Genomic DNA, 13423 nt, shown 5'->3' with positions numbered 1-13423 from the left:
CACAAGAGTACTAAAACTTTTACGAAACCTAAAATGAAAAGGTAAAATATAAAAATAAAAATTAATTTAAAATATAAATAAAAACTACAGTAGTAGTGTTTCAGTGATACTAATATATGCTAGCGGTTTCTTTTGTTACATAATGTCCATGTTCATTGCCAGGTGATAAAATCATACAAAGAATAAGATGTATGAATTTATACAATTTTTTGTGAGAGAAAATATAACAAAGCAACCTATTAATCTCGTGATTACAGGCCAATTTTTAGAAAACAGAATTAACTGTAATGTTAAAGTATGTAAATGTAATTATATCTATTATATTTATAAAGAAATAAAATAATTTGGTTTTATTAATTTATTTACATATTTAATTTTTTTTTTACATTTTTCTCTGAACCTGACCCCATCCAGTTTGAAAACCAAATGAAGACGTATTAAAAAAACTTCAGTGTACAACATTTATTTTGAAATCTGCCACCTATGCCGCCATATTCTTATGAGGGCGCGCTTCACACCGCAGCACGAGCGCCATTACAGATCCCGCAGTCATGCGCGTGTGAGATAGCAGGCCGCGAGACGATTGATAGAATCTATTGAGACAAAATCGAGTAAAATCGCGTTTCTACCGCACGGATTTAAATGTCTTTCGATTGACGTTCACCATCATCAGATCGGAGCCATAATGACGTCCAGCACCAATGTGATCCAGGTGACGAACGTGTCGCCGAGCAGCACCGCGGAGCAGATGAGAACACTGTTTGGCTTCATCGGAACAATCGATGAGCTTAAACTCTTTCCACCAGAGTGAGTATAAAAATGTTCCAAAACACTCCCATATAAGCACGTTCAATGTAGAGAACACACATACGGCAGTTCGGCTGTATAACAATACCATAATTTTGCCTTCATCCCAATTATATGCTAATATATGTATAGGCACAATACAACCACAGTTTAGCTCGATCTATTCTCGCTATTGTAGATAAAGTGCACAAATTCATCCGTTTAGTTTGACCAGTTAAACAGGTCAACACTTGTTTTGTTTCTTTATTTGTTTAAATAATATCGTTCATTTATCTCCAGCTTATCAACATGTGAGCGTCAGACCGCCTCATAACGAATTCAGATTATTAAAACATCAACAGTAGACCCATATTTTACAGTTTGGGTGCAGTTTACAGTAGTTGCTCTTTATTGCATAAATGAGGCGTGACGTCACGCACGTACGTAAACTTGCGTCTGTGCGTCATTACTGAGTTTTATGGAAGCCCATTTCCGCCACAATCATGTTTTGGTAAATCTTGATTACATAAAGTTATAGTTATGAGATAAAAAGTCTAGATTGTGACACTCTAATTAGTCATTATGATATTAAGAAGTCGAAATGATGACAAAAAGCTGAAATTTTTTGAATTATGACTCATAATGACTATGAAATTATGATTTACAAAATTATATATTTTTATGCGGTGGTAATGGGCTTCCGTACACTAGTACTAAATGACATGCGCTGCGTTCAAAATCGCATACTGTCTGAGTAGGTTTTGTTTTTACTTGTAATGTATGTTCTGTATAGAATGACTATAGGTAATATGAATGATATTTGGACGTACAACATCCGCCATGTTGTCACTGTCATGTGACCTACCGGCATCAGTTGCGTCACTTCACTGGCATTCATGAATCCTCTCCTGTGGCCTCATGGGATAGTATAGTGTCCATTGAATGCGCACTTCAGAATCTTGTCGAAAGTAGTAGGTCATCCGGGTACTTTTCGCCTACTGTTTTTCAAATATTATTTATTCGGACATGCTACTTTTTTGGCGTACTGTTTTTTGCATACTATTTATTCGGACATACTACTATTTTGCCGAATTGTTTTTCACATACTGTTCATTTGGACATACTGCTCTTTCGGCGTACTGTTTTTTTGCATACTACTTAGACATACTACTCTTTTGTCGTACTGTTTTTCGCATACTATTTATTCGGACATGCTACTCTTTTGCCGTACTGTTTTTCGCATACTATTTATTCGGACATACTACTCTTTTGGTGTACTGTTTTTCACATATTATTTATACGGACATACTAATCTTTTGCCGTATTGTTTTTCACATACTATTTATTCGGACATACTACTCTTTCGGCGTACTTTTTTTCGAATACTCTTAATTCGGACATATTACTCTTTTTGCCAAATTGTTTTCCGCATACTATTATTCGGATATACTACTCTTTCGGCGTACTGTTTTTTGCATACTACTAGTTCAGACGTACTACTTTTTCTGTACTGTTTTTCGCATACTATTATTCGGATTTACTACTCTTTCGGCATAATGTTTTTCGCATATTATTTATTCGGACATACTATTCTTTTGGCGTACTGTTTATCGCATACTATTTATTCGGACACATTACTCTTGCCAAATTGTTTTTTTACATACTATTATTCAGATATATTACTCTGTCGGCATACTGTTTTTCACATAATATTAATTTGGATATACTATTTCAACGTACTGTTTCGGACATACTATTTTGCCGTATTGTTTTTTGCGTACTATTATTCGGATATACTACTCTTTCGGTGTACTGTTTTTCACATACTACTCTTTTGACGTACAGTTTTTCGCATACTATTTTTCTTTTTCCCGGACATAGTATTTTTCCGTATTGTTTTTTTACATACTATTTATTCGGAAACACCGTTCTTTTGCCGGACTGTTTTTTGCATACTATTTATTTGGACATACTACTCTTTCAGCTTACTATAAAATAGAGAAGTATTCGATTTCGGACGCAGCGCTGGTTTTGACCGCAGCTTGTTTTTAGGCATAGAAGTACATTTCCAGGCCTGACTAGCCAGCACACGCGACTCAGTAAATGCAGTTAATGTTGATTTCACTGCTCAGGCAGGCAGTATGTAGGGTTCTCCCTCCAGTAGCTAACTTCTGTTCTGTGCTTTTGTTGTTTTTCACCCAACGAAAAACATCTGGCGGCGTCATATCTGCAGCGAAGGTAGGACGCTGGTGGATCTGCTCTGAAGCTGGCAGATCTAAAACTGAGCCGGATCTTGGATCTTTATGACATGCCGTAGATGAGCCGCATCTGTTGATTTGCTCGAATCAAGCCAAACATGATGAATATTTGACTGCAGTGTTTGAAACTGCAGGAGGTGTGTGTGATCAGTGTGTGTACTGTACATCTTGCAAAAGCATCTATATTTTCTTTCAGTGATTCTCCCTTGCCTGTGACTTCACGTGTATGTTTTGTAAAGTTCCACGAGCCGGAATCAGTCGGAGTTTCCCAGCACCTGACCAACACGGTCTTCGTGGACAGAGCGCTGATCGTCGTCCCCTTCGCAGAAGGTTTGTGCCTTTCATATTTCTATTCAGACACGTGATCGATCCCTTCACAGTGTAGATGACGGCGGCATTAGCGCAGTGAATCCCCAGCGGCCGTCGCTCAACTCTGATTGTAGACGTACAGTTACATCAGTATGATTGTATATTTCAGAAATATCAATGAGATGCTTGGGAATGAATCCCTGAATGGCAGGAGCTCATGTTTAACTCATTGCCTTTGCAGTTTAGTTTCATTTTTTTTTTTTTTTTTGTTAAACTTTTCTCTTTGTCATTTGTGTGTGTGATTTTTATAGTGAACAAGGCAATTGCAGAGCCGGCAGATGTCTGAGTGTGACCCTCTGCTGCCCTGTAGAAAAATAAAAGCGGCCAGCCCACGTGTTTCCCTGCTGTAAACTATAATCCTCTCTTGTGTCTCCAACTGAATTCACTCGAGTTCACAGACAAAGATCGATCCGTCTATTCATGCAAAGCACAAATGTTTAGGCTCAAATCCTTGTTGGTTTCCACATTTCTGATTGAACTGCATGCTAATCAGACACGAGATAATCTACGGTAAGACGAGATGTAGCGCATTTCTGCATGAGTGTTTTGCACACATATATGCACACTAACTATCAGATATAATGATAGCTAAACTCAGGGCGTATGTGATATTTGTCCAACCTCCCTTTTTGAGTAAGAAACAGTCTGAGAATGTTCTTTTGTTCCTCTCCACATGACTGAAAAAGGCCTGAGACGCTTTTTAACGGTCGTTTCTGTTTTTTGTTGTTGTGTTTTCCAGTTCTTTTCCCTGGTTCTGCAAGTCCTGTAAACCAGGCCCAGCAGAAAATGCCACCCAACAGTTTTGTCTTCTGCAGCTTGTCCTGTTTCTCTCTCTCTCTCTCTCTCATATTATCTCTCTCTCTCTCTCTCTCTCTCTCTCTCTCTCTCTCTCTCTCTCTCTCTCTCTGGTGTGTGTGTGTCAGTGATGATTGTGTTGTTTGGAGTGAAATATTAATTTCAGAGGCGCTCACCCAATGGACTCCATGCACTCACCAGACATTCATTTGTCATTTAATTCTAGTTATTTTTTCCTTCAGCATTTGACACACAGTCTCTAGTTGAGTTTAAACTGGGCTTTTGCTGGAAGGTGTCCTTTCTTCTCTCTTTTTATCAAGTTTGTGTCTCAATCCAGCACACACACACGCAGTTTAGATGTGCTTCCAAAGGTAAAGGCAGTTTTAGCTCTCAAATCCCAGCAAAAGCCCCCTAAACAAGTGTTATTTGCATTAGTTATGGTAAGTCACACCATCAGTGGATTATTAAACTGTCATTTGATGCTGACACCCAAATCATAAACTCTGTTTTGTCTATCTTGATGTCTCTGTGTGCTTTATAGCGAAGCAGCCGACCTGAATCGCTTGTTCATTATACAACTTATGAAACTTGAGAGCACATCCCAGTGGAGATCCGGCTGTGCTTGCTTACATTTGGTTCATGACTTAAAAAATCAAGTTCAGGTGATAACATCTTGGCAGTGTGTCTAGTGTCATTTCCTTTTCTTGTAGTATTGTGCACTTCATGCTTTTGTTAAGGGACCTCATGTGTTAGCTTCCTCTGACAAAGCGAGTACTGATGTAAGTGCAAATATAGACTTGCAAAAAAAAAAAGAAAGTTTCACTTTGTGGGGTCTGTTTGTGTGTGGTGCGAGAACCATGGCGTGGTTTAACTGTGGCGTTTCTGTCCTGCAGGAGTGATTCCTGACGAGTCCAAGGCTCTATCGCTGCTCGCTCCAGCCAATGCCGTCGCAGGATTGCTGCCAGGAGGCGGGCTCCTCCCGACGCCCAACCCCGTCCCATCTGTGAGTGTCAATCACTGTAACAAGAGACGCTCGCCCTCTTTGGACTATAATGATGTTGATGTTTTGTCTGTTGTCAGATTGGTGGTGTTCCTCTTGGCGGTCTAGGAGGGCCAAACTTGGACCCCATGGCAGCTCTGGCAATGGCAGCGCCCAATATAAACCCTCAGGTTTGACTTTTTCAACAATAGCCCTGTTCCAGACCTTGAGCAGAAGGATTTGTACGCCAGGTCTACTTCACTGTTTCACTAATCTTTAACATGTTTTTCTTCTTAGACTTTGTCAGCTGAGCAGCTCATGAAGCTCATGGCATCCATAGACCCCAAGTAAGTCCATCAATATCATAGTCTGCTCATTTGGGGGTGTGAAAATTGTGGAATTTAACAGTTTAACAATTACAATTTTACACCAGGATCAGACTAAACAATATTTTTGTCTGTTACAATAGTGACCATGTCAGAATATGCGTTTTGTTTTGTTTTTTGGACTCCTAAATTCTTGTCATGGAGAAGAAACTTTGCTTCCCGACCAGTCATCGCTTTCCGTCTTTAACAGTGTGTGTGATGTCATTGAAATGAGAGATGTCATTGAGCAGTAGCGTCTGATTTCTGAAAACAAGAGCATAAGAAAAAAACAAAACAATGGCTAGTGAAGCGGTAAAGGAGAATATAATGAATTATTTGCCAGCTTAATGCTAATTCCAGTACTTGCCGTGTTGCTGATGCTCCTCTGCTATCGTTCGCCATCTTTTTTCACTTTGTGGTGTCCGTCCCTTGAGGAAATATCGTAAAGGCAGGAGTATTGTTGCCGTAGCTCCACAAACCTTTCCTCTGTTGCATAACTCCAATACCTTTCGTTTCGCCATGTTTGAAAGCTGTGTACGGAAGGGCTTCTGTTTGCCAATGCCACAGATGTGCCGGAACCCATTATGGAGGACTGAAAAAAATTAAACATGCTAGTCTTTCCGTCAGGACGCCGTGAAGCATCACAGACGCGGCTCTGGTTGTTGTCCACTATGACTCTATACGAGAGAAAACGATTGATTCTTGCGTCCCGAGACCAGTTGTCACTCGACGCCGATTGCCAAAATTGGGCTGATATTGTGTAGTCTGAACTGGGTATTAGGGCCCTATGAAATGATTTATTTTATTTATTTATTTTTACCAAACTTTTTTTTTTTTTTTTTTTTCTGGATTAAATTTGAATGGTTTAGTTAACATTTAGGAATCAAAAATCATGTCTAATTAATTAAAATCATGAAAAAAAAAATGTATTAAAATGTTTACAGTAATAGGGCCATATGAAATGTATTTTGTCAAATTCAGTGTTGTCGTTTAAATGTTTTGGGGGGGATTATGATTTAACACATTTATTAAAAGAAGTTGTAATTACGTACATAAAACAACAATTTTTAATTAAAAGTTTTAACAATTTAATTAATCTTTTAAAATGAAATCAAATGAAAATGTAACCATTCCTTTTATTTTTTTTGTCAAACAAAATGCTGCGCTACAAAGGTTAACTGTTTAAATTAAAACAAAGTTTTAATATTTGTTATTATTAATGCTACTACTTATTGAGAAGTAAATTCTAAAAATGCTTCTGTCACAATTTCTTCGTTAAACCAAACTTTTATTTTGTAGTACCTTTTTTTTTTTTTTTTTGTAGTGAAGAGCTGTGAGTTTGTGTATGATAGTTTTCTCAGATTAAATGGTGAAATGCTGATGAAGTGACTCTCAGAGCAGCTCTGGAGATGAAGTTCATGTGTTCATTAGGGCTGGGACAATACATTGATTATCGATTCGCGATACAATAAATCTGGATCGATTCTGATATTTTCTGAATGTATCGCAATTCTCTCTCGAATCCATTCTGAGCTTAGTTTTTAACAGCAGATGGCACTACGTGCTTTAGAAACACCCGTACTCTGCTTGCTTCCAGTTCCTTTACACACACCACTTCGGCCTAAAAATTTTATTTAAAAAAAAAAAAATCATTCATAAAGTTCAAAAAGGTTGAAGTGAAATACAAGGGTAGGCTGTGTACACATTAATCTCGCGTCATAAAAGCATCCTGAGCCGAGGTGTGAGTATATTTAACCACTTACATGACTCAGTCGAACACACGAGCGCTCTCCAGCACTCTTCTTCATGAGCATTTGAGTGTGTGGTTATAAACTAGCCTAGCGCGCCATCTGCTGTTACATACTAAGCTCAGAATCGATTTGAGAGAGAAAATATCAGGATCGATCCAGTTTCATTGTATCGCAAATTGGGAATCGATGCATTGTCAAAGCCCTAGTCTTCATATAGTGAGACGCAGACGAGAATCACACATGAGTTTGTGTAGTAGAGCACAAACTCTTTAATATTCACACACACTAGTCCATATCGCCATTTGATATGCAGAGATCATAAGGCCCCACTCGTCTAACTGAGGTTCAGTGTGTTCTCATCAGTAATTTGCTGTCATTGCAGGCTGAACCCTCTCGCCGCCGGGCTGAATCTGACCCCTGGACTGAAGGCGGACGCCTCTAATAAAGAGATTGAAGAAGCCATGAAGAGAGTGAGAGAGGCACAATCACTGATCTCCGCTGCAATCGAGCCTGGAAGTGAGTGATTCACCCAGACAGACACTCCAGATCAAATCAGTGTTATTTTAGTTTTGAATGAGAGGGCACTATGATAAAGCGTTTGCTTCTTCAGGTAAAAAGGATGATAAACGGAAACGATCAAGATCCAGGTCAAGATCCAGACGCAGGAGGTCCAGGTCCCGCTCCAGACACAGGTTTGTGGAGATGCCTTAATCATCAAAATTTGAGCTGAAGTTCATATCCTGGACTGATTTGAATACGTTGTGACCGCAGGCGCTCTAAGAGTCATTCCAGACGGAGGTCTCGCTCCAGGAGCAGGAGGAGGTCGAAGAGCCCCAGGAGGAGGAGGTCTCATTCCAGGGATCGCAGCAGACGCTCCAGGTCCAGGTGAGTTTTGTCATCAGGCGAAACCATGTCAGATGTGTTCCTGGTTTCTCAGGGTTAGTCGTGCAATAGCAGTAGTCTGTTTCCTTTAAAAGATGTTTTGTTTTTTCGAATGTAGAGATCGGAGGAAGGAAGAAAAGAATAGAAAACGTTCAAAAACTCCACCGAAAAGCTACAGCAGCGCCAGAAGGTCCCGCAGTACCAGCCGGTGAGTGTTTTTCAAATTCCGTTTTAATGGTTAAGTAATCAACAAGCATGCCTAACTAATTAAAACTTATACAATTATCATACAGTTTAACAAAAAATTAATTTATGGTCATATGAAGTTTTATTTTTGAGTTTTTAATGGTTTAAATTAATAATCAGACAAAGCACGTCTGATTAATTAAATCTTTAACTATTTATCTATTTCTACACTAATAGCGCCTTATGAAATGTTTTTCAGAAAATGTTGTCTGTTTTAATTAAGATAAAAAACGGTGGTAATCAAATGAAGGAATAAAACTTTACATTTTTAAAAGATTAGTTAAATTGTTAATCAAATGGAAATTAATTTTTTGGCCAAGTGCTGCACAACAGTTAAAGATTTACAGTTAAAATGAAAGCATGGAAAAATGTGATATTACTTAAAAAAATAACGTTTTTAATCATTTTATTACTTTGAGAAGTATATTCTACTGTACAATAATATATTTCTGTCTCAGATTTTTTTTTGACCGGTTGTAGTGATGACCTTTGAGTTTTTTTTGCACTTTAATATTCAGACACTTGTCTGTATTGCGATTATTGTACAGCCCTAGTTTTGATTTTATTCATCCAAAATTGCCAAAAATCATCAAATTCCATTTTTATGATTGGAAAAAGGGCCCTTTGAGTGTTTCAGTTCAGCCTTTTTTTTTCACAAGTACATCTTTTAAAGTAAAATGACATTCACGGATCCACGGAAATGATTAAAAACGCTGTATTCTGCTGCCAGGCCAGTAGTAGGCGCTGTCACTTTGTAAAGAAACACTACACGCCTATAGATTGAACACGTAATACGCATGACGTCACCTCTATCACAAATTCATGTTGCACTTTAAAACACGACGAACCAACGAACAATTTGTGAATTTTTATTTTTTAAATCGACGTCAATAAAACGGCGCCTAAATTATTGTGGTTTATATCAGATCAAAGCTCCTCTTGAATCCAGCAAATGTTTCTTTCTCCAGCAAACGGCACAGGAGAAGTCGCAGCATGTCTCGATCCCCAAAGAAGTCTCGATCTCCCAAGAGAAAACTGTCCCGCTCCCCGTCTCCTCGCAGGTAATGCACACTCGCAAGCTCCTACACAGTCGCATCTCCTACACAGTCGCATCTCCTTCCTCAGACCTGCTTTAACCAAAAAACTGCATGTTTCTTTCAGACACAAGAAAGAGAAAAAGAAGGATAAAGACCGCGAGAGAGACCGTGACCGAGACAGAAAAGACGATCGGGAACGAAATCGGGAAAAAAGGGAACGTTCCACCAGCAAGAAGAGCAAAGACAAGGACAAGGACCGAGACCGAAAGTCCGACAGCGAGAAGGGAGATGTGAAGGTACGACTGTCTTGCGTTTACGAACTAACCAGTCAACTCGCACTTTACACTGTGTCCTAACCAGACGCGACTCGATGAAACGTATCTTTACTATGTTAATCAACCGTGATTGGATTCTATTTTAGAAATTGTTTCTATTTCTGCAATGCCACAGCTTGAGCAACAACATAGTATGACAGTTATAACCTCATTTGTGTTAGATTTCATGTTAAAAGAATTTTGAATATCATTTTGTGATCTCTTTATAGCCATATTGAAAGTGACAATAAATAATTCGTTAAAGGTGCTGTTTGTATTTTAATAGAGTGGTGGAACTATGACGCATTTTTGTAGGCCAAAACCTGAAAGCGAGTTAGCATTTTAGCACTTCCGGTTCCATCGCCCCAAAGTCAATGTTTTTGGTTAAATGGCTAAAATAAGGTCCGTGGTTAACACAAGCTCAAGATACTTTCACGTTTTATTCTACGACATAAAATACATCAGTATTAACCTACCCGTGATTTCTTTAAGCTGTTACATGTCTTGAAAATGACGGTTGCTAACAAGTGGCTAAATCAGACTACAGAGGCAGTCGGCGACACTAAACATCACGCCGAACAGGTAAGCTCAGTCCGCTTTTACAGCCTAGTTATGCTTATAACTTCGCTCTTACAAACTATTCTAATTCAAACTTTCAGGGAAAATGTTTTTAGATAAAGACTGAAAGACTTGTCGGAAGCTTAGTGGTGGTGACGTTAAAATTGTGCGAGCGTTCGCTTATAGCCTACCTTTAGCTTTTTGCTTCTGGCGACTGCATTTAGGCTTCAAAATTCATAAGTTGTTCATCTGTGAAAATTAGCTTGATGGACAAAACGTGTAAGAATCATAAACTTTTGTTGATCAGAGATTTTTTTTGCGATAATCCAAAAGCCTATGGGAAAATCCTACTGGGTTTTTGTCGAGGAAACCAGCGTGATGCTAACTGACATCATAGTTCCACCACTTTGCAAACATGCTAATTTTTTTTTTTTTCTCCGAAAAACAATCCTACAGCCAGTTATTCTACTGAAATGCATGTTTCGTGTCGGAAATGTCTGTGTGATCCCGCCCACCGCCAATTTACCCAATAGTATTTCAACACCCCAGGTTGCCAGTTGGTGTAAAACAGTGTATTGAAGCCAGCAAACAAACTGGGTCAGTTTGCAGATTCTACTCGACACAAAAAGCCTCGCCATCCATCTTAAAAGCTCTATGACGAGGCATATTAAAATGCAGATAAATATTGGAAATGCGTTTTACAGTGCAAGACTCATTGCGCTCGCGCCTGTTTTGTATCCTCAATCTGGAAACTCGTGGGGGGCGGGAAAAACAAGTCTCCAATGTTTTGAATTGGGGCTGCAGTACCCATTTCAACCACTAGCTGTCAATATTACATACTGCACCTTTAAAACTGCTTCTGAATTCTGTATCCTGCAGGTGACCAGGGACTACGATGAGGAAGAGCAGGGCTACGACAGCGAGCATGAGGAAGAGCGAGAGAGGAACTCTGACGCCGCCTCATCGCCGCAGGCCAAAGAGCCTCAAGCGGACAGTGCAGATGACGCTGGTCGTGGCGAGTCGGATGGAAACAGTGAAGACCAGCGAGACGAAGACATGGACATGAGCGACTGAAACAGCCCTTTCCCACTGATCAGTGTTTGAGATGTATTGTTAAATAGAGTTTAGATGGAGGAAAGCTCGTCCTAGATCAGTCTGAAAACTTTCCTCTCTGAACTCGGTCATTCCTTTTTGTTGTTTTTTTTTTTTACAAAAAGAAACTCTGCATCCTCAGAATCTGCTGTATTTACTGGTACATGCTCGTCTTAAAAATGTTCTCCGATTTTAGAGCTGTTTCTTTCCTCATGGCTGATGTGGAACGGTGTTATACTGTATATTTAGTGTAGAAAGTCAATTTCTCCCTGAAAAATACAACCATTCGCTATGTCTGTTTGCAGTTTCTATTTAAAGCAAATACCCTCTAATTAAAAGTGCTTGGATAACATTGTCAAGCAGTGTTTTTTTTGTTTTGTTTTGTTTTTCCTTTTAATAATGCATTTGGGGTTTTTTTATAGTTAGCCTGAGTTAGGTGGAAGTTGTTTGTCTTTTTAAAGTTGCAGAACGTTTGTGAAACTTAACGTAAACTGGATTACTTTCTCTAGCAGGTCATTCACCAGTCCAGCTATATCTGCTGCAATGTGTTTATCTGTAGTGAACACACCGTCATCATAGACTGTAGTTTGCTAAGAACATGATTTATCTGTACGGTTTGCAATGTTACAAAAATTGAAAATAAAACTTCATATAAAATTCTTGGCTCCTATTTGTCAATTGCTAGGTCTGTTAAAGGATTAGTTCACCCCAAAATGAAAATCTTGCCATTAATTACTTACTCTCGTGTGGTTCTAAGACTTTAGTTCATCTTCGGAACACAAATTAATATCTTTTTGCTGACAGATTTCCTTCCATAGACTGCCTTTGCAACTGAAACTTTGATGCTTCAAAAAGTTAATATAGATCGGAAAACTATTCCATGTGAATCGAGCGGTTTAGTCCAAATTCTGCATTCTGTCATCAAAAAGATCTTCATTTGTGTTCCGAAGATGAACTAAAGTCTTACGGGTTTGAAACAACACGAGGGCGAGTAATTAATGACAGAAATTTCATTTTGGGGTTAACTAACCCTTAAAGAAATTATACAGCATACGGTAATATAAATACCTTTGATTCTGATTCCCGTTGTATCCAAAATGTTTTTGTAGGTCTTGTGTGTCTGTTTTCAATTTGTCAAGTCAAGAGCAACAAGTCTTTATCATTTAATGACATTTTTTTTCATTCAAATATTCACGTCAGTTTTTACGCGCTCGCCTGCGCGCGACAAATGGCGCGAAATTCTGAGGAGACTTTTCACACATTGATTATATTAGAGTAATAACACAAAACTGGTTTAGTCAAATGCAAAAACTTGACGTTATCAATATTTAAGCGAATTTAACAATCCTCAAAGCTATATACTTCGACCTGTACATTACCTTAAAGCTTTAGCTAAGAAAAAATAGTCCATTACAATATATTTAACAATCAGCACTGCAAAATATTAAAGTAATATTAATACTTAAGTCTTCCGAGGCGCCAGCTGCATACGAGTCGAACGGTCCGATTTACGCATAATTTCCCGCTGAACGCCACAATTGACCAATCAGAATCATGCATTCCAGCAAGCCGCTGATAATAGTTTCTAAAACTAAAGTCAGGACAACGAGAATTTTGTGATTAACAGGTTGCTAATCAGTTAATATTTCATCAGCTAATTTCTAAAAGTAAAAGGTACTTTACGAACATTTAAATGTGGATATTTTAAATTCATTCCAGTAAATTTTAATTGAGTAACATTGATACAGTACCCATACTTTAGATGAGTACACTTCTCTGTATTTATTTTTTTTTTACCTGTTAAACATACTTAACTTTTAAGCTTATTTCACAGAAAACACCACCCATTAGTTTGACCCGAAATAAATACTATAGTAATTTATAGTAAATACTAGCGTTTTTGAACCATACTATAGTAAAGTACTTGAATTAATTTGTTGCGGTAATTCTATAGTTGCTGTGGTAATATAAACAAATTACTAAGTTTTCTA

At 38.4% G+C, this 13423-nt stretch overlaps 1 protein-coding gene across 2 annotated transcripts; it reads left to right on the top strand.

Moving 5' to 3' along the window:
* The first annotated feature begins 503 nt into the window (after positions 1–503).
* Positions 504–12089, top strand: srsf11 (serine and arginine rich splicing factor 11). Of its 2 annotated transcripts, XM_051911672.1 has the most exons (13): positions 504–807; positions 3241–3374; positions 5102–5211; positions 5289–5378; positions 5485–5534; positions 7686–7819; positions 7914–7995; positions 8075–8188; positions 8304–8393; positions 9400–9492; positions 9593–9764; positions 10275–10364; positions 11220–12089. In XM_051911672.1, exons 1-13 carry the CDS (start codon positions 686–688, stop codon positions 11412–11414), a joined length of 1476 nt encoding a protein of 491 aa, XP_051767632.1. In that variant the 5' UTR covers positions 504–685; the 3' UTR covers positions 11415–12089. The 2 variants fall into 2 exon arrangements, with proteins under 2 accessions (XP_051767632.1, XP_051767633.1); XM_051911673.1 differs by lacking the exon at positions 10275–10364 and having other exon boundaries at positions 506–807.
* The last annotated feature ends 1334 nt before the right edge of the window (positions 12090–13423 follow it).

The sequence above is a fragment of the Ctenopharyngodon idella genome, chromosome 11 (genome assembly GCF_019924925.1).
Source record: "Ctenopharyngodon idella isolate HZGC_01 chromosome 11, HZGC01, whole genome shotgun sequence".
In the NCBI taxonomy this organism is placed as follows: domain Eukaryota; kingdom Metazoa; phylum Chordata; class Actinopteri; order Cypriniformes; family Xenocyprididae; genus Ctenopharyngodon; species Ctenopharyngodon idella.
This window is presented reverse-complemented; position numbering and strand designations above follow the sequence as displayed.